The 21,143-nt window shown below is 43.0% G+C and overlaps 2 protein-coding genes across 2 annotated transcripts; both read right to left on the minus strand.

Annotated features, from left to right (window-relative positions):
* Positions 1 to 1,857: 1,857 nt before the first annotated feature.
* On the minus strand, positions 1,858 to 20,903 carry LOC119723865 (cyclin-C-like). Its single transcript, XM_038194745.1, has 13 exons — positions 20,806 to 20,903; positions 15,995 to 16,132; positions 14,892 to 14,998; positions 12,633 to 12,717; positions 11,890 to 11,959; positions 10,195 to 10,246; positions 9,925 to 9,980; positions 8,220 to 8,255; positions 7,692 to 7,783; positions 6,956 to 7,023; positions 6,325 to 6,404; positions 5,451 to 5,578; positions 1,858 to 3,009 (listed from the first exon to the last, which is right to left on the minus strand). Exons 2-13 carry the CDS (start codon positions 16,024 to 16,026, stop codon positions 2,976 to 2,978), a joined length of 840 nt encoding a protein of 279 aa, XP_038050673.1. The 5' UTR covers positions 16,027 to 16,132; positions 20,806 to 20,903; the 3' UTR covers positions 1,858 to 2,975.
* On the minus strand, positions 17,249 to 18,311 carry LOC119724038. The gene is made up of 2 exons (XM_038194960.1): positions 17,956 to 18,311; positions 17,249 to 17,884 (listed from the first exon to the last, which is right to left on the minus strand). The coding sequence occupies exons 1-2, from the start codon at positions 18,134 to 18,136 to the stop codon at positions 17,343 to 17,345; spliced, it is 723 nt and encodes a 240-aa protein (XP_038050888.1). The 5' UTR covers positions 18,137 to 18,311; the 3' UTR covers positions 17,249 to 17,342.
* Positions 20,904 to 21,143: the final 240 nt, after the last annotated feature.

Consider the following 21,143-nt stretch of genomic DNA (forward strand, 5'->3'; position numbering starts at 1 on the left):
GAGACATCATCTTTCATTGAAAAAAAAACTTTTTCATTTTGCCGACGCGCATGGCTACGGTGACGCACGCGCATACCAGAAACTTTTTTTGGGGGCCTAATAAGTGTAGTTTAGGTATTAATAAGTGAAGTTTAACAGATTTTGGTGATTTCCAATTTTGAAATACATGTACTGACCCAATGATTTTGTCGGACAATGATTTTTACCCCTCAGCCGAGAGGCTCGAGGGGTATTGTCATCGCCTAGGGCGTCCGTCCGTCCGGATGTATGTCTGTCTGTCCGTCCGTCCGTCCGTCCGGGCAGCTTAGTTTCCGGATGATAACTTGAGTTAGAAATGTTGTTTGGGGTTGTAACTTCGGTAGGGGGTTGCCCTTGGGAGTAGGCAAGTTGGGATTGGTTTTGAGGTCAAAAGGTCAAAGGTCAAGGTCACCGTGGTGAGTTAAATGTAAATGGTTTCCGGATGATAACTTCAGTTAGAAATGAGATTTTGGTGTCTAACTTTGGTAGAGGGTTGCCCTTGGGAGTAGGCAAGTTGGGATTGGTTTTGGGGTCAAAAGGTCAAAGGTCAAGGTCAGCATGGTGAGATAAAGGTAAATGGTTTCCGGATGATAACTTGAGTTAGAAATGAGATTTTGGTGTCTAACTTTGATAGGGGGTTGCCCTTGGGAGTAGGCAAGTTGGGATTGGTTTTGGGGTCAAAAGGTCAAAGGTCAAGGTCACCGTGGTGAGTTAAATGTAAATGGTTTCAGGATGATAACTTGAGTTAGAAATGAGATTTTGGTGTCTAACTTTGGTAGAGGGTTGCCCTTGGGAGTAGGCAAGTTGGGATTGGTTTTGGGGTCAAAAGGTCAAAGGTCAAGGTCACCATTGTGAGTTAAAGGTAAATGGTTTCCGGATGATAACTTGAGTTAGAAATGCGATTTTGGTGTCTAACTTTGGAAGAGGGTTCCCCTTGGGAGAAGGCAAGTTGGGATTGGTTTTGGGGTCAAAAGGTCAAAGTCAGCATGGTGAGATAAAGGTAAATGGTTTCCGGATGATAACTTGAGTTAGAAATGAGATTTTGGTGTCTAACTTTGATAGGGGGTTGCCCTTGGGAGTAGGCAAGTTGGGATTGGTTTTGGGGTCAAAAGGTCAAAGGTCAAGGTCACCGTGGTGAGTTAAATGTAAATGGTTTCCGGATGATAACTTGAGTTAGAAATGCGATTTTGGTGTCTAACTTTGGTAGAGGGTTGCCCTTGGGAGTAGGCAAGTTGGGATTTGTTTTGGGGTCAAAAGGTCAAAGGTCAAGGTCACCATTGTGAGTTAAAGGTAAATGGTTTCCGGATGATAACTTGAGTTAGAAATGCGATTTTGGTGTCTAACTTTGGAAGAGGGTTCCCCTTGGGAGTAGGCAAGTTGGGATTGGTTTTGGGGTCAAAAGGTCAAAGGTCAAGGTCAGCATGGTGAGTTAAAGGTAAATGGTTTCCGGATGATAACTTGAGTTAGAAATGAGATTTTGGTGTCTGACTGAGGTAGGGGTTTGCCCTTGGGTACAGGCAAGTTGGGATTGGTTTTGGGGTCAAAAGGTCAAAGGTCAAGGTCACCGTGGTGAGTTCAATGTAAATGGTTTCCGAATGATACCTTGAGTTAGAAATGAAATGTTGGTGTCTAACTTCGGTAGGGGGTTTCCCATTGGTACAGGCATGTTGGGACTGGTTCTGGGGTCAAAGGCCAAAGGTCAAGGTCACCACGTTGAGTTAAAGGTTAATGGTTTCCGGATGATAACTTGACTCTGGCTGAGGGGTTTCAACAGCAACGCTGTTATTTTTATACTTTGGAAAACCCACTGCCAATTTTGCTTTGTGAGTTTCCATGCAAAATTGGACACCCTGGTTTGATGGATACAAACAAAGTGGAGTCCGAATGATTTGAAATGAAGACAATATCAAGGGAAACAAAATAAAACTAGGAGTAATAATTTTGCCGAGAACTTTAGTACATCTACCCAAACTTTAATGTGGTATCAAGCCCCGTGTAAACTAAAAGTGACCAGGCTGCACCTTTCTCATGTTTCCCCTAACCTGCAAGTATATTTTGAAGGATATAGAAAGGTTAGGGTTTAGAAATGGCACAGAATTTCTTTTTTAAAGTTGTATGGGTCAGCATTCAGTCATGTGCAAAGTGCAATCAGGAACTCACAGTACTTGTTCCCCCTTTTAGTATGGCGGCTGCGTGTCCATGTCGGCACGTGCGCTCTCTAGTTTTTTAAATATAACTCTATGGCTTGCAGTTTGCACACGCACAGGTAACTTGACCCCATACTCCTCTTTGAGTGCATATATACAGGCTACATAAAAATTTCTCACAAACCTTACTTAACCATCATTGCCAGCTATACACACTATACAAACCTCTTCTCACAAATTTGTTCTATTTACAAGTATTTAATGAAGTGGTTTTTGTGATGGGCCATCACTAACTCATCAAAGAACAGCTTGCACTTCTACTTTTCTAATCTGTTCCTAATACAGTTGTATCTTGTTAATACAAACTCGATCGGACCTAGTCAAAATGTTTGCTGTATCAGAATTTTGTATTAAGAGGAGCAAGGATACCATTCATTGTGCACATAAAGCAGTCATGACCAAGGCTTTATGTTTGCTATAAACAAAATCTGTATTAACAGAGTTTATATTAACAAGAGTCAACTGTATTTATAAAGTAATTTTAAATAAATGTTAATACTAAGGCAGCAATATTCTTACACTGATGATCACACAGTCCTCCTGCAGTAATCTCAATCATAGCAATCGTGTCTGTGCATTTTGCTATCTCCAGCACTGAAACCCCCATTTTGAGTAGTATGACAATAATCTAACCAGCAGTACGTCACCAACTCCGAGCCGTCAATCTGATAGCATTATGCATCTTGTTGCTGTACAAGTGCGTGCCTTGATGAAGCTTTACCCATCTTAAGCAGGGAATCAAGTTCACTGTCATGAATCGCCAGCACCACCTTGACTCTGCTCACTGTCGAGGAAAAAAAAGAAGGGAAACACAACTTGAAAGTTATTACCAAGTTCCTGTATTTAAGACCTATTCCCATGAAATCAAGATAGGATGGCACATACATGTACATGCTGCATTCAGCGGCGTAGCCAGGGTTCTCATCCTAGGGGGGTTTGTTGGGGGGGGGGGGAGGCTTGAGGTTACAATGGAGGCGCGCCCGAAAAATTTCATCCGTGCTGAAAGGTAGACGGGTTTTTTTCACCATCATTTTACCCATGCCTATTGGTCGACGGCCTGTCACAAGGGTTGTCTTAAAAACACTGCTGAAACACCGATCATGTTTAAAACAAGATGTTGCACTCCGCGCCACATGCGTGCAGTACGCGCCACATCTGCCTTCTACAACTAAGTAGTGCTGCAACTGATCCTCAAAGTTTGGTTCGGTTCGGTTCGATTTTTTTCCATTTTCCATGCATTTTGCCCTTTCATTGCAAGCATTAGCATACCTAGCGCTGTCAACAAATACTTGCCGAACTTTCCGAACTGACATTTGGGTTCGTTCGGTTCGGGTTCGGTTCGGAAGGCCAAGTTCGGAAGGCCAAGTTCGGCTATTTTTAGTTCGGTTCGGCGGTTCGGCTGCAGCACTACAACTAGGGGCTTGAGAACCACTGTTACGATCTCCATATTTTGAGTACACTACGCATGTGCAACACGCACCATAGAAGTGGCTTGAACATAGAGTCAATTGTTGAACGAAACATTGTCGGAGTTTTGTCAATTTTTACCCCTCAGCCGAGAGGCTCGAGGGGTATTGTCATCGCCTACGGTGTCCGTCCGTATGTCCGTCTGTCTGTCGGGACGTTCTGACCAGACCACCCTTGTGGGGTGATGTTCCTTTCAGAACACATCACCCCACTTTTTACACAATGGAAAAACATCACCCCAGAAGGGAATCTTTAGGAAAAGGGATAATGGGAACACAATGCTATCACCCCACAAGTCCGTCTGGCTAGAACGGCCGTCCGGGCAGCTTAGTTTACGGATGATAACTTGAGTTAGAAATGTCGTTTGGGATTGTAACTTCGGTAGGGGGTTGCCCTTGGGAGTAGGCAAGTTGGGATTGGTTTTGAGGTCAAAAGGTCAAAGGTCAAGGTCACCATGGTGAGTTAAAGGTAAATGGTTTCCGGATGATAACTTGTGTTAGAAATGAGATTTTGGTGTCTAACTTTGGTAAGGGGTTGCCCTTGGGAGTAGGCAAGTTGGGAATGGTTTTGGGGTCACAAGGTCAAAGGTCAAGGTCACTGTGGTGAGTTAAAGGCAAATGGTTTCCGGATGATAACTTGAGTTAGAAATGAGATTTTGGTGTCTAACTTTGGTAGGGGGTGGCCCTTGGGAGTAGGCGAGTTGGGATTGGTTTTGGGGTCAAAAGGTCAAAGGTCACCATGGTGAGTTAAGAGTAAATGGTTTTCGGATGATAACTTTAGTTGGAAAGGAGATTTTAGTGTCTTACTTTAGTAGGGGGTTACCCTTAGGAGTAGGTGAGTCACTGAGTTGGGATTGGTTTTGGGGTCAAAAGGTCAAGGTCACCGTGGTGAGTTAAGAGTAAATGGTTTTCGGATGATAACTTGAGTTGTATATGATATTTTGGTGTCTAACTTAGGTAGGGGGTTGCCCTTGGGAACAGGCAAGTTGGGATTGGTTTTGGGGTCAAAAGGTCAAAGGTCACCATGGTGAGTTAATGGTTTCTACATGATAATTTCAGTTACACATGATATTTGAGTTTGGAATGTCAGTTTGCCTTTTCTACAAACTCCGGCTGAGGGGTTTCAACAGCAATGCTGTTATTTTCAACTTTTGTTTTGTTTTGAAGTTTTGGAAAGTATGTAGAATCCTGACACCACTTCTTTAGTTGTATACAAAGTCTATGGGGAGTCGAGTGAATTTTCAAAGTATTTTCTAACAAAGTTGGAAATGTTTCTCAGTCCCAGATTCAAGTTTTCAACATTTCTGCAGTGACCGACCTTCATTGAGATAATATATGATGAAAAAGTGGCGTCAGGATGCAACATTCTTTCCAATTTTTGACCAAAAAGGTATTCATGAATTGGCTTGGGCCATTATCGGCCACCAGGCTCCTAACCAGCTTGAACACAGACATTTAAAATTGCTCAACCACACTATTTTTCCCTTATTCACATCATGTGCCTTGCTTGAAGGGAACAGGGCCCAATTTAAAAATGTTAAGCACGCAAAACTATAGAGTGTTCGAGTGGTTTGGGTAAGTGCAGGGAGTAATAGGCAGGGCAGTTTGGGGCAGTACAGGGACCAAAAGGTTGAAATCATTGTGAGGTGTATCAGACATCACAAATGAACCACTAGTCAACCGATGATCCTTGATCGAACTTGATCTTTACTGATGTATGTTAGTTTTTTTGTTGACTACCAGAATAGCTTTGTCATACCTCTGTGATGGGGGCGGTTGCAGTTGTGCCTTGGGGACCTTAGCCAGTAATGCCGGGATGTCTTTCTTCTCATCGTAGCTCTTCCAGAGTTCATACAATTTCAAAATCTGCTGGGTGATCTCCAGTACCTTTGAAGAAAGCGAGGCAGAATTTGATGGGAAACTCATTGACTTAAACAGTATTTGGTGGTGTCTATACTGAGTACATGGAGGTCTTACTGTGAGGCTGTTGGGTAGTGGTCTTTCATGTTGAGCAATATCCACGTCCTTGAATTGGTTTGGCGTTGGGGCATTCCAAAATCTCATTTTCCCCCCTTCATTTCACATCAACCACGCATAACCAACTGAAACTACAGTATTTGCCTACATCTAGTCGTTCACATTGGACAACACTCCAGTCCTCCATACTGAATAACAATCTGCATAGTTCTCGGGTTGGACACACACATTTAGAGAAAGATTCCTGATCAGCAAACAAAACATAGAAATCATTTTTGCATGTGCCAACTGTGACTTCAAAGGACAGTAAAATCATAGCACTGGACCTGCACACTCGACACCTCTCCATCAACTGTTGCATTTTGCGCACACTCTGTAGGCTATTCATAAGATGAAATTTTTGGTTTGCCTACCTTGTCAACTCTTTAGGCCTTTACAAAAAAATGCGACACACAGACATCAGACAGACAGACAGCTATCACACAGACACTGAAGGATCTTTCAATAAGGATTTTGTTGTCTTTCCTAGTATCTGCGAACCCTCATTCCGACCTCTGCCTGGTTCTGTCTCATTATACCAGAACGCCTCACATATATCAAGAGTATTTAGGTGTTTAATCCAAACCACTAGAAAACAATGGTCAATAGTTGCCTACCTTGTCCAAGTCCACATTCAGCTCCGCAAACCAGTGCTTGGTGTCCTTCTGGGAAATTACGCATGCCATGTGCAGGCAAGCTGCAAAAAATCAAAAGTCCATGTCAAATTTATAACAGCAATCACTATTTCACAACCTTTTACGGACAAGTATCATTCATTCATGGGGGGAGGGCGTGGGGGAGAAGGAATTCTGGCTATATGGTTAAAATGACTTGTCCTTGAAGAACTGAATAAAACACCTACTGAAGGTATAAACATCAATTTGGGAAATGTCAATCAGTATATTATTGCCAATTAAAACTGGCTGAACAAACTTGTCTTTCAAACAATTATGCAACAGAAATTGAATACATGTACACAAACTGTTACAATTTAAATCCAGAATGGAAGAAAAGAAATGTTTCCATCCTTCCATTAATGTATATGTGTAATGCACACATCTGCTTCAAGAACTACAAACCATAAAATGCCATGTGTTTTATGATGAAGTTTTTAGAGCCTGAAGACCACATTGTAAGCCAATAATCATAGAGCCTTTGAGAGCCTTTTGGTAGTGCACTGCTGAAAACTGCGACCAAACATTGAGAAAAGTGAGTAAAAAGCAAAGCGTTTTCATTTTCTGTACTTACCTAGAGCAATGAGATATGGTGGATACAACAGGCACACGTCTGTTCTGAGACTGTCGTTGACTATACGCCTAGAACAGAACACAAAATGATTACTTGAATTCCTGGTCGAACTGAGATTTTGTGTGGATTGTTGCTAAAAAAACCCACATTAATTAACCTCAATCACTAAGGCAACAGTTTCTGAATACTGCTGGTACACTTACTGCCATCCAGCATGAAATTATGAAACACGGCAGCAAAAGAACCGATGAACTTGAAATCTCAAACTACTGAAAACATGTAAAATATTTTTCCAAAAAATTGGCGGAAAAGGCTTAGCTACAGCAATCCTTTTTTTCCCTATTTTTCCCTTGATCAATTTATGAACACACCTCCAAATTTCTTTTCAGCCAATTATGAGAATCACCTGAAATAGAGGGTAAAACCTGCATGATGTTGTTAACCAGTTCGCGCCGGAGGTCGTGTACACACGTAAACGCTTTGCAGTATTCGGAACGGATGATAGATAAACACGCAGGGAGTGAGGCCGGAAATATGAGTGTGCTGCCCGAGGGTCATAGCTTCAACACGCCTGGCATGAGGCCGCTTGAAAATAAATCCTGCGCCTCGTTCCATCGAAATAATCCTGGTGTGAACTGGTTAAGCCATAATTCTAGAATATATAAATTCTAGGAAAAAATCCAAAGAGTTTTCAGACTGAAAGGCCAAACATATTTCTGTGCTTGTAAGAACTTACCATGCTAATGGCAGCAGTATGTCCTCTTGGCCCAAGTCAGCTACATACTGCATGAGGGGTCGGTACGGATGGAATACAATCAAACAGCAGTCCTGCAAAGTAACCAACAACCAACAAGCGACATTTATTCACAATACACAAATATTTGAATAAATACTAAGGAGTCAGGTATAGCGATACTTTCCTGGCCTCTAACCTCTGTGATTCAGGTTCGAATCCCACTCGCGCTGATATGACATGTTCTGGCTGACATGAGCCATAACAGAGGTGTTACAGCCAAATGCTCATTTGAATACGTCATTACTGCAAATTTTACTGCGCGCCATTTTTTGAGAAATTAGCATATGACAGTGCAAACATTTTCCAGAATTCCGTAATCAGTCAGGAAAGATTTTGCACTTGATGGACTCATAAACTTGCTGTCATATCTGTCTTCCGTTCTTTTGAGAAAAATACAATTACATGAAAACTTTTCAAATGAAGGTGTTGACATACATATTACATGTACTGAAAAGGAAATCAACTCACCATTATTTCAAGTAGGAAAAATTCACACTCTAAGACCTGAATGTAAAAAAAAAACAAGTAACAAGTAAACAAAACTTAAAAGGAAAAAAAAACCCACCAACACCCTCTACAAGGACACAACAACTTTTAGAGCTGCCATAAACAGCCCCAATAATCACACCTTTTGCAAAAACAATTTTGTTAACTTGGGGGGAAAAAAAACCCCTGCTATAAAAGATTCTTTTATTGTTCATAATTTGTATTTGGACAGGGTGATGAAGTTTAGCTGCAAGCGTTATAAGCACTTCTTGGGAAGTGTTTTCTGTTATTTTTTAGGACAGGTGGTTATAGAGGATTTTGCAGGATTCTAGAAGTTAAAACATATCCACTATTGCTTTTGGGCCTTGATCAGAGTTGTAACAAGTCACTGATTTTTGTGAGTCGAGTCATTTTAAAGAAGTGACCCGAGTCGAATTGAGTCATTAGGTCAATTAGGTCGAGTCGAGTCACACAGGCATGCAACCGGTAAGTCACAAAAAAGAGGAAATTCAAATCTTTCCAAGACTTTGTACAGTGTTTTTCTATTTTCAATGACACACATGGGAGGTCAAAAAAGAGGAAATCAGCTGATCCGAGGAAAAGTTGCATGCCTGGTCACAGTGTGTAGTCGAGTCAAATATTTAACTCGAGTCCACTCGAGTCACGAATATTTGAACACTATGTAACAAATAAAGACTAGAGAAATTCATTTGTATTACAAACAGTTAACAAGCAGTGAAACTTAGGTCTTATAGGCTATCTGGTCTGGCTTCGGTTCTAGAACTATTTTTGCTGATCGCTGACAACATCAAAACCAACTTGCATTATACAAAACTGTTTCTGATTATTTAAAAGTGGGCATGCATCTCTTTAATTTTTTTAAAGGATGGGCATAAATTTAGCCGGCGTTCGGATTCAAGAGCTTTAGTATAAGAAATAGTCCAAAGCCTATGATCGTTCGAGAACCACAAGGTGGAGGTCTGTGACACGTTGTATGTTTGTACATGACAAGCGGCTGCTGTACTGTACTGTATTCGCAAAGTGACGTGAACATACATTTTGCACTGTAAGTCATTGCAAATATTTTTCGTAAAGTTTAGCTTTTATTTCTGGGACTCAAGTCTTACTAGCCTTCGCTCGAGTCGAGTGGAGTAATCTGATGAGGGACTCAAGTTATTTGCTCGCAGTGACTCAAGTAAAGTTGAGTCATTTACCATGAGGGACTTGAGTCGAGTCGAGTTGACTTCCTGTACAGTGTCACAGTCTCAAAGTTTCCTTGCAAAATTGCCTGGGTAGTTAGAGCTGAACTTGTGAGATGAGACTTCAGGCTTTTTTGTCGTTTATTAACTCTTTCGCTATGGCGAGCAAAAATTGTACATGTCGTACGGCAAGCCGCTGGCAGTGGCTCGGTGACGTCGCTGTGAATAAACAGGGTATCCCCATGACATGTGCCTTATTTACATAATTTATATCGTATAACCTCTGACCCTAGTTTGAGCCGCTGCCAGCGGCTCTCCGTCTCGCCGTGGTCTGCTGCAGGTTATTGTGAGCAGTTTGTTTACAGAGAGACATTTAAAGATGGCGGCGTCCACATCGACACACGGCGGAATTTCCAGCGATTTATTACCTCCAAACGTGAGTAAATCAGGAAATTAAATTCCGTAGCGAAAGAGTTAAAGATACTAACCTGATTCATTCTGAAGGGAAACTCCTGGTTTGGAATAGCATAGCCAAACTTCTTCACTGTAAAAACAACAAAAACAAATGTCATATTTCATCCATTACAGTATTTGTACATTACTGAGAATAAATCATTAAACACTTCTGGTTTTCACAGTCTAATTTGTCTAACCTAGACATGTTAGAAATTTACACTGATGGATATAATTCACACGTGTTTTTGAATGGACTGTTTGATTATCAAAAGATAGACAACATTATAATCAGAAAACCTTACCTACTGACTGGCATGCATTCATGAGCCTGCTGCTTGTTATAACACCAAACTCCTATGCAAGAGAGACAATCAAATTGAATTGTGAAACATTCATAAATCAGTCCTTCTGAATTTATCGTTATTTTGGGTAACGTTGGTTATACGATTAGTATACCTATATCGATAATTTTGACACGGGATATCCCGAGAGCATAAAAGTGACGACCAAGCCAAATTGTATAACTCTGCTAAATATATGGAATTTTGCTACCCAAGCCAACCCTAGAAAGCTTGGCGGTTGATCGATACGATGTCTGCCTTGGTTAGCAGGGCGTCGGTTTTAGTCCCATCTGAGTAAGCTTGTGATTTTTTTGGTTTTCCTCGCAAGTACTTGGACAACACCAAGTATGCAGTCAGTAGCTGGTTGGGGGGGGGGGGGGGGTGGTTGGGGCATTGGTTGGGGGGTTGGATGGGGGGGGGGGGTTTGGGAGGAGTTGCAATCTCTGTTCAGCGGGCTGACTAATGTTATGACACTAGTAAAATGACGCCAAAATTAATAAAATGAAATGCTGAAGTTCCTACCTTTTTTCCTCAAATTGCCTTGAAACGCAGGAGAATGTATATTTCAAAATTTACGGGGGGGGGGGGGGGGGGGGGGGGGGGGGGGGGGGTGATGCCCCAGACCCCCTAGCAGGGCATGCCTTTGACATGCCTTCACTCAACCCCCCACCCCCCACCCCTTCTTCATATCAACCCCTCGTTTCCTGAAAGCTAGATCTGCCCCTGGCAGTGCTTATGAAATTATGTTGATGAAGGGCAAAACCTAATATTGAATGCTGCTCTTATGATTAGCACTTTTAACCCGACCCCAGCATCTTCGGTGGTTGAGTGGTAAGACATCTATCTGCACTAGTCAGCAGGAGATCGTGGGTTCGAGTCCCATCCGACTAGTTTTTTTCTCACAATCACTCGGGACAACACTGAGTATACAGTGTTTATAAATTATGTCGGTGAAGGGCAGAACCCAATATTCAGTTGCATCACCCCGACACTAATTCCATCTTTTGAATAATTTTTCAACATAATAAATCATGGGTAACAGGATATTCACTTGCACAAAAACAAACATTTCTTTCTTATGCCAGAACCATGCTCTGTGGCAGCATCTCTATAAAATAGGGTGCTGGCCGTTACTTATTTTTAAACCAGTGTTGTAGTCGAGTCCATCACAAGTTAATTCCTGTCTCAAGCTATACAAATGAATTATACCAAAGGCATTCCTTTGTTATTGTTCACCCCCTGTTCAATGTGATTGGACTTGTGAAAGGACTGATGATTTACTTATGAAAAAAAAACATGAAAAAAAGAAAGACTGCTGCAAACTGCTTACTGACTGGGTGGACCTGAAATATATAAATCTAAAAATTAATGTGGCATGACGTTGCGAACTTAGCAAGTTCTTCTTCAGAGGCAAAAACTTGCTAAGTTCTGAAGAAGAACTTGCTAAGTTCGCAACGTCAGGCCACATTAATTTTTAGATTTAGTGATTTACTTATGAAAGGAATTGTGAACGACCCGAATACAAATGTGTGAAACTGCATCTTTGTGCATGCCCCTTTTAATAATACACCCCTTTCTACAATGAAGAAGATGATCACATCTGATTTTATCCGACATTTAGAATTTCTTCCCAATAGATTAACAGTATATACTCACCTCCACCTTGGATGCCAAGAATATACTTGTTGGGCCCACCAACAAAGGGTCGATGCTGTTAAGAGGATGTCTGCAATTAGATTTTAAAAAAAGGAGTGCATGTTGGTATCAGGCCAGAAATGATCTGATCACAAACTTAAAATCACTTTCCAGAGGTTTCAAAACTTGTTGATAGCATGTCTGCCAGACTTCAGGAGGGGGAGGTGTGTCTATGAGCATCCATTGTATTACACAACGCATAATGTACATCATAACAAGTGCGACAGACTGTCAATAAAAGTGAGCAAATATCTTGGAAATATATTTGTTGGCCATGCTAATGAGGTGTCAATCAAGAATGGAGTGAGTCTTCACTTTTTTCCGTGGCTGATCCCAAATACCTGAGAATTTTGACAGCCAAGGGCCTAATTAATAGTGAAGGTGACAATTTAATTGTATATGTATTTTGTACATGGAAAGTTCTTTTTGTTCTTGGGCAACCAGTTTTTCAGTTTTTATATGGAATAAATAACCCATAACAAAAATAATATAATCAAGGACAGGATATGCTGCTAACTCATTATTGCCAACTGCAGACAACTTCATTAAATGCAGAAAATTAAATTATCTTGTAAGTAATAGGCCTAGTACATCAAATAATCATTTCTCAATGTGACTTGCACTAGTCCTACCCGCACTCCAAGTATGATCTTACTCAATGATGTAGTTAGTTCAGATTGAGAATGACTGCCAGTGATACTCACTTGGCATAGAAGCGCTTGAAGTAGACCATGCCTGTGGCTATAACCTGCTGCCTGACTTTCAGCTGCTCTCCAATAGCCTGCATAACTGCAACCAAAATGAAAAATACAAAAAAAACAGCGTTAGGAATGAATAGATTCATCATTTAGCAATGTTGTGCCAACCCGACCCAAATTGAAACCCACCCGACCCGACCTGACACTGACTCTTGGTTGGGTTGGGATGGGTTGAGTTGAGTCCGTTTTCCATCCTCTCAGTAGGGATTGGTGCGGTTTCAGTTTTACAGACTTGCGATTTTTGGGTCGGGTTGGTTTGGTTTGGTTAAGCCATCTGGTGTCGGACAGGATGGGGGGGGGGGGGGGCACGACACTGACTTCTGGTTGGGTTGGGTTGGGTCCGGTTGGGTTGGGTCAGTTTGGTTTTGCCATCCGCTCAGTAGGGATTGGGTCCGTTTCACTTTTACGTTTGCGATTTTCGGGTCAGGTCGGTTTGGTTAAGCCATCTTGTTTCAGACAGGATGGGGGTTGGGTTGGGTCAGGTTGGGTCGGTTCGGTTTTTTATCTTCAGTCAGGATTGGGTCCGTTTCACTTTTACGTTTGCGATTTTAGGGTCGGGTCGGTTTGGTTAAGCCGTCTTGTGTCAGACAGGATGGGGGGGGGGGCGACACTGACTTTTGGTTGGGTTGGGTCAAGTTGGGTCGGTTCGGTTTTCCATCTTCTCAGTCAGGATTCGGTTGGTTTCAGTTTTGCGTTTGCGATTTTTGGGTCGGGTCGGTTTGGTTAAGCCATTTTGTGTCAAACAGGATGGGGGGGGGCGACACTGACTTTTGGTTGGGTTGGGTCAAGTTGGGTCGGTTCGGTTTTCCATCTTCTCAGTCAGGATTGGGTTGGTTTCAGTTTTGCGTTTGCGATTTTTGGGTCGGGTCGGTTTGGTTAAGCCATCTTGTGTCAAACAGGATGGGGGGGGGTGACACTGACTTTTGGTTGGGTTGGGTCATGTTGGGTCGGTTCAGTTCTCCATCTTCTCAGTCAGGATTGGGTTGGTTTCACTTTTACGTTTGCGATTTTTGGGTCGGGTCGGTTTGGTTAAGCCATCTTGTGTCGGACAGGACGGGGGGGGGGGGGCGACACTGACTTTTGGTTGGGTTGGGTCAAGTTGGGTCGGTTCGGTTTTCCATCTTCTCAGTCAGGATTGGGTTGGTTTCAGTTTTGCATTTGTGATTTTTGGGTCGGGTCGGTTTGGTTAAGCCATTTTGTGTCAAACAGGATGGGGGGGGGGCGACACTGACTTTTGGTTGGGTTGGGTCAGGTTGGGTCGGTTCGGTTTTCCATCTCCTCAGTCAGGATTGGGTTGGTTTCACTTTTACGTTTGCGATTTTTGGGTCGGGTCGGTTTGGTTAAGCCATCTTGTGTCGGACAGGAGGGGGGGGGGGGGGGGGGGGCGACACTGACTTTTGGTTGGGTTGGGTCAGGTTGGGTCGGTTCGGTTTTCCATCTCCTCAGTCAGGATTGGGTTGGTTTCAGTTTTGCGTTTGCGATTTTTGGGTCGGGTCGGTTTGGTTAAGCCATGTTGTTTCAGACAGGATGGGGGGGGGGGGCAACACTGACTTTTGGTTGGGTTGGGTCAGGTTGGGTCGGTTCGGTTTTCCATCTTCTCAGTCAGGATTGGGTTGGTTTCAGTTTTGCGTTTGCGATTTTTGGGTCGGGTCGGTTTGGTTAAGCCGTCTTGTGTCAGACAGGATGGGGAGGGGGGGGGTGACACTGACTTTTGGTTGGGTTGGGTCAGGTTGGGTCGGTTCGGTTTTCCATCTTCTCAGTCAGGATTGGGTTGGTTTCAGTTTTGCATTTGCGATTTTTGGGTCGGGTCAGTTTGGTTAAGCCGTCTTGTGTCAAACAGGATGGGGAGGGGGGGGGGCAACACTGACTTTTGGTTGGGTTGGGTCAGGTTGGGTCGGTTCGGTTTTCCATCTTCTCAGTCAGGATTGGGTTGGTTTCAGTTTTGCATTTGTGATTTTTGGGTCGGGTCGGTTTGGTTAAGCCGTCTTGTGTCGGACAGGATGGGGGGGGGGCGCGACACTGACTTTTGGTTGGGTTGGGTCAGGTTGGGTCGGTTCGGTTTTCCATCTTCTCAGTCAGGATAGGGTTGGTTTCAGTTTTGCATGTCCCTCCCAGTTGTCGTCCCAACTCTTTGTATTTGTTGACAGGGTGCACAGCATCCATCCCAATAATATGAGTTGTTGGAAATGAGAAATTTGCACGTACTGTTACAATAGAAGATCATGACTTTCTGGTACTCCTCCTCCGAAACAATGGTCAGGTCTTTTTGTCTGTCTCTCATCAGGATCTGAGGGTCTAGTATCCACTGGTGGCTGTAACAACATGGAGTAAGGGATGTGACTATGATGAAGTAAAGATAGCTTTGCAGATGAGTGACCATGTCGTAAACCAAGCCCACAGATCCCACATCAAACGTTGATAATAAAAATTGTAAGCAAATGCCAATTTTACTGCAGGCAAATGATATATAATAATTATAATAATGGCATGCACGTTAAACTATCTCCATTCCCTCAAATGTTAGCAAAAACAAAGAAAATACAAAACGTAAGCATTGGTGGTGGCATACTATGGAACAACATTTAAGTATCAACAAATCAAACTCTATCTTCTGGGACACAACATTATTTTTCAGCAACTCATTAGTTTTTCTTGTGTTGTGATATCTTGCTATGAAAAGATAGTTTAAGGCACATTATACAGAGTGATAAAAATAAAGTTTACAGAACTTTTTCACACACAGTTCTCGGAATTGGGGAGACATGTTGAAATTGTTTTAAGATATTCCTAACGTACAGCATCTTTGCGGTAGGCCTATATGGTGAAAACGGCGCTGTGCTGGAAATAAAGCCCAAATTAAGAAATGGCGATGGTTTAAAGAAAAATGGTCAAAAACCAGTTTGTCCAAACTCAAGTCTATGAGATATGGTCAACACAATAGCAGTGCATACACAAAGAACGCAAAGAACATGCATAATGTGTGGACAACTAGTTTTTGACCATTTTTATGTAAATAGCCGCTATTTCTTATTACTTGAGCTTTATTTTCAACACTGTTTCCACCATGTACCACCAAGATCTTGTAGTTTAGCAATATCTTAAAACAATTTCAATATGTCTCCCCAATTTTGAGAAATCTACCTCTTAGAAAGCAGAAGCTTTTTTGGGGACACACCGATACACCAATAGTATCCAGTTGATATGGTACACGTACGTATGTGGTAAACAGAAACTTAAGTTGCATCATATATCAGGGATTACAAAATATTTCAGTGCAACTTTATTTTTTTTAACTGTTAATCTTTTACCAGTGGGAACTCTGCCAGAAATTGCCAGCCATCTTTGATAGTGTTTCCACAGTTCGTCTAAAAGCTGCAGTCCTCAATTCCAGTCAACTGTCAATGCTTAGATCTCCTTGCGTAAGATACCCCATTGATAAAATGTATCTGCATACAAACACACACAAAAAGAGAACACAATACAGTACATGTAAGTGAAACTTGCGCGGTCCCCTTGGCATGCTGGCAGTTTTTATATAGTCAGTTAGTACTGGACACTTATCAGTGTATCTAACCACGGACCATGGTCCATGATCTATATTTCAATTCTTTTGACAATAGTGACCTGTCAGCCCCAAAAGCAATAGACTTCTCACGGATCCTACACATAAGGATCAATGACTCGGCCAAACTCCCAGTTAGACGCATGACAACGGCCCGTACTGGTGGCAAATACCATGAATACTTGTCAACAAAGACAAAGACAGCTTAGATAGTCGCTTCACTGTATTCATCGAGGAATGATGAAAGCAGAAGTGAGTGTGCTACACTACAGGTCTTAAAAATAAAATTCAAACTTCGAAAAAAAAAGGTGTTAAAATTGGATCTTGACTTTAATCAAAACAATGATTTTGGGTAACTATGCAAAACCTGTACAATGTAAGTTGATTCAATGCTGATGAAGTAGGGGTGTTTGAATGTGCTACAACATCTTCATGATCTTACACTTTGTACAGTAATTAAGTGGAATCAGGCGCGGTTCTATGGGGGGGGGGGCTAGGGGGGGCCTAGGATTGTGATGTGCATGCGAGCGGTCTCCCCCTAAAGACAAAATAGCCGTGACAAGGGTGCATAAGTTGATAGTGTGAATGATTTTAGGATATTATTGGTGCTCCCCATTGAAAATATGGCATGAGCTCCCCCCCCCCCATTATTATGTATCCAAATTATATTTTGTAAAATAAAACAATTGGGAGGTGAATTTCATTTATTTTTAACAATTTGAATTATATTTAATTTCACCGGAAATGCGAGGCTGCCCTGAAAATATTTTTTTTTCTTGGGTCAGAAAGTTAATTTTTTGCTTGGGTCCGATAATTTTTAGTCCTAATTATTATGTATCCAAATTATATTTTGTAAAATAAAACAATGGGGAGGTGAATTTTATTTATTTTTAAAAATTTGAATTTTATTTAATATCACTGCAAATGCGTGGTGGCCCTGAAAAGGACCAATTGGGTTTCAGTTAGACAGTGCAAATGTCTATTCTCTTTTGTGAAAATGTGTGGCCCTGAAAAGGGCCGTTTGGTTTTCTTTTGTGTGGCCCTGAAAAGGGCCGTTTGGTTTTTTTTGTTGATGTTGGTTGTGCTTTCCTCGTTTACAGGGCTGGTCCATGCAGATGGCTGCATGCTGCTAGGAGAGCCGACGTCTTGATTGTCCCTTGCGCGTAGTCGCCCCACAGCTTGAAGATGCAGCCCTCCAGTTGTCTTGTCTTCCAGCGCTGGTTCCTGCACATTTTCGACTCACGAACCAGAATCATCTGCAGAGTGATGAGCTTGGCCTCGGTGGGGAGCAGCGGGATAAGCTTGTAGAGCTGTAAGCCAGCTCTACCAGCTTTACAGTTGAGTCTGCGATGCCAGCCCTCGACATCGTTGTTGGTCCGGATGCTGTGCTGGAAGATGGACCAGTTGGCAGGAGGCCACACGTTGCTGTCGAGCCAGGTCTTCTGCACGTAGTCGAATAGCTGCGTAAGGAGAGGCTCGGTGATCTTGGTCTTGAGCTTGGCAAAGGTCGCTGCGATGTGTTCTTGGGGAAGAAACGGCAGGGACATCAGCTTCCGGATGCAGGCTTGGACTTCTAGATCGGTGGTGTATGGGACAGCTAAGCCAAGACTCTGGCACTGCCTCCAGATGGCCTGCGGTCAAGGTACCAGGTCTTGGCTTGGTCGAGGACTGACGACTGGGTTGGTGTCATGAAGACTAGATGCCTCTAATCGCCGACTGTGATGTCCTTGATCAGGAAGTCCGCTGGGACGAAATCCATGGCCAACTGGAACTGGAGGTTGGTGGGGTCTTGAGGGCGCTGACCTTGTCGGGCTAGGTTTGCTGTACGGACTAAGTTGGCTGGCTTCGGGAAGCTGGCGGTTGGAGCGTCAGGGGCAATGCCAGCCATTGCCTCCTCGACGATCACACCAGCAGAGCGGAAGACATCTCTCTTTGATGTGGCCTTAAAGGCCGTTGTTACTTCAACGGCCACATGAGCACCGGGGTTTGCTGAATGCGAGTATTCGGTGTGGGAACCGGCCGTGAAGGTGTCGACCGGGCAGCGATGGCTCCGACTTCGCAGGCTTCACGTCCAGGTGCGCTGTGACGAAGCGGGATTTCGCTGCCATCTCTTGGTGTACTTGTAGCCCCGGTTGTCCACGAGGATGGTTTTCCCTCGCTGGGTCCCACCTTCCAAGACCTTGTACGTGGTGACTTGATCTTGACCGGTGTCTGGAAGTACATCAGGAACGGGTGCGTCGACGATGCTGTTCTCCTCAGGTGGCTGTGGGATTTCAAAACTACGGGAGACATTGAAGGACACAGCCGACTCCTCGTTGCTAGGAAGGACTTGTGACTCGTCCACATCCATCAGGTCATCAACAACTCCAGATGGAGAAAACGCCTGAGCTGAAGCTCTGGTACTTTCTCCAACCGGAATTGGTGAATCACTGTTATGAATGGAACAGAGTTCACAATACCACAATCCTAGCTCAGATGAGTCGTCCATGAACCGTTCATAGTCTTCCGAGGAAAACCCGGTGTTACAGGACAGATGTTGCCATCTGTTGCAACGGTCGCAGAGAAGTGCCTTCTGGTTTCTACGGACAGGCAGAGAGCACACAACACAAGGGTACTGCATCTTGATCTTGAATCTTGAAAACAGGAACGTCTTGAGAACTGGAACCAGGAACGTCTTGATAGCTTGGGGTAGTTGATACAACTGATTGACTACGTTCCCAGTACTGGTTTATATAGTGAAATTTAAGAGCCAGAATGAGCTCACAACATAATACCCCTAATTGATAAAAGATACCAACAAAACTGCTACTATACTAGCGGCAAACATGAAAGCTTTAACACACCCATGTTACCATGTTTACGAAGCAATACTCCTAATAGATTAAAGATGTCCGGCGCTCGAGCGCAACATAACACGTACGCGGCGTCACAATCACACTTCAGTGATTCTAGCTGTTGGCTTTCTGAGGCAGCGGGAAAGCGCACTAGGCATAGGGTGGAGTGGACTCGGGGAAAGCACTGAAGTTAGATAACAGTTTGACATTTTTGAAATCAAGAGAAAAATAATGATGGACACGATGTTTTTTTCATCTTTTTCTACCTCGTAAAAATAGTTTTCATTTTATTCCGGACCATCGCACCAAATTAATACTGGCCATCATATATTTTGTTATGCTGCAAACAGATTTTAAATGGCTCAAAGGATAGAATTAAAAAGGAGAGGAAATGAAAATGGAGAGGGCAAGGAAGGCTGGGGAAGAACAATAATAATAAAAAAAGGAGAGAACAATTACATTGAGGCAGAATGTGCAGGGTTTGACCTCAACTTTTTTTGTTCACTAGCCAGCCGGGCTACTGGCCCACGGGCATTTCTACTAGCCCGCATTTTTTTCTTATCTGAGATACAAAATGGCGTATTTTCAAGCGCTATTCTAAGGGAATTTTGTCGGTGTTTTTGATTAACAGATCAGATAATTTAACCCTTTAAAACAGTTGATAACTAGACACAAATTAAAGGGGTTTCCTTTTTGAATTTTATGATTTTTTTTCTTTCTGTTTGTTGATCTTTGCCATATCCCAATAATTTTTCACTCGCACGCCGGCCTGGTTAAGGAATAGTTTGTCTAGCCCCGGCCGCCGCTGTTTTGACAAGCATTTGGTTAGCGGGCTATACCGCTAATTTCGAACCCTGATGTGTTATGTGTTACACCTCCATGGTTATACCAAGCATTTCAGTTGTAAACAGAAATTCCTAGGCCTACGGATGTCCCCGCGTGTCTGCTTTTTAATTGATCAATGGTTGTGAACCACAATGAAAGTTGAGTGACACTACAGGCAGTTGACAAGTCTGATCGATCTCTTTTGATTGGTTTTACGATACAAAGTGGGTGCTGAAGGATGCCGACTTCTAAACCCGCCGGTTCTTTTAGGACACCGAACCGCGAGAACAGATCCATGGTAGTCCAGAGCGTTGCAATTGGGTCAGTTTGACAATGGTGGCAATTAAATGACTGACAGGTACATTGATTAAAAAAACCCCGAATATCAGTTAGGCCTACTTTATTATCATCATTCACGGGTTCACTCCCAATCACACACAACGGTCACACACTGAACTACGGACTACCCGATTCTTCCGTCACACTATTCCCGAATTCTTCCCAACCATGCCAACCCAATCCTCGAAACCACTCCTATTTCGGCCCGCGTACGAGTTGGATCGCGTACGAGTTGTCTCGCGTACGAGTTGGCTCGCGTACGAGTTGGCACGCGTACGAGTTGGTTCACGTACGAGTTGACCAATCCGCGTACGAGTTGTCTCGCGTACGAGTTGGTTCCCGTACGAGTTGGTTCGCGTACGAGTTGACCTGTTTCCGTGTCAATGACTGTGGTCCACGGTGTGGACTGCAGAAATTTCTCAATTTTTTTTCTGACCTCCAAACTCTCCTGTCACGAAATGTTCGGCCTCAGTATTTCACAAATATTATCTTGATGTGGAAAGGTACTTCTAGGGTGAGTAGAAATTGTTAAAATGTCAAACAAAAATGTGACAATTACCAGTTTTTTGTTCATCCGGGATCACAGCAGTATGTCGCAGTCGCACACTGATCATGCCAATCGGCCGGCCGTTGCCGTCGACTGAGGGCGCTGTATTTGGTCAATGTTGTGCCCATTCTTGAAAATCACGCATTCTCGAGAATGGGCATGCACATTCTCGAGAACGGGCGCGCATTCTTAAGAATGAGCGCCCATTCTTAAGAACGAGCACGCGTTCTTAAGAATGAGCGCTCATTCTTAAGATTGGGTGGGAATATCACGTGCACAATTTATGAATTTTGCCCAATCTTAACAAACATTGCACGACATAATTATGTTAAAAAAATTGTATAGCGGTT

This window comes from Patiria miniata, unplaced genomic scaffold, assembly GCF_015706575.1.
Source record: "Patiria miniata isolate m_02_andy unplaced genomic scaffold, ASM1570657v1 HiC_scaffold_17, whole genome shotgun sequence".
Classification (NCBI taxonomy): Eukaryota; Metazoa; Echinodermata; class Asteroidea; order Valvatida; family Asterinidae; genus Patiria; species Patiria miniata.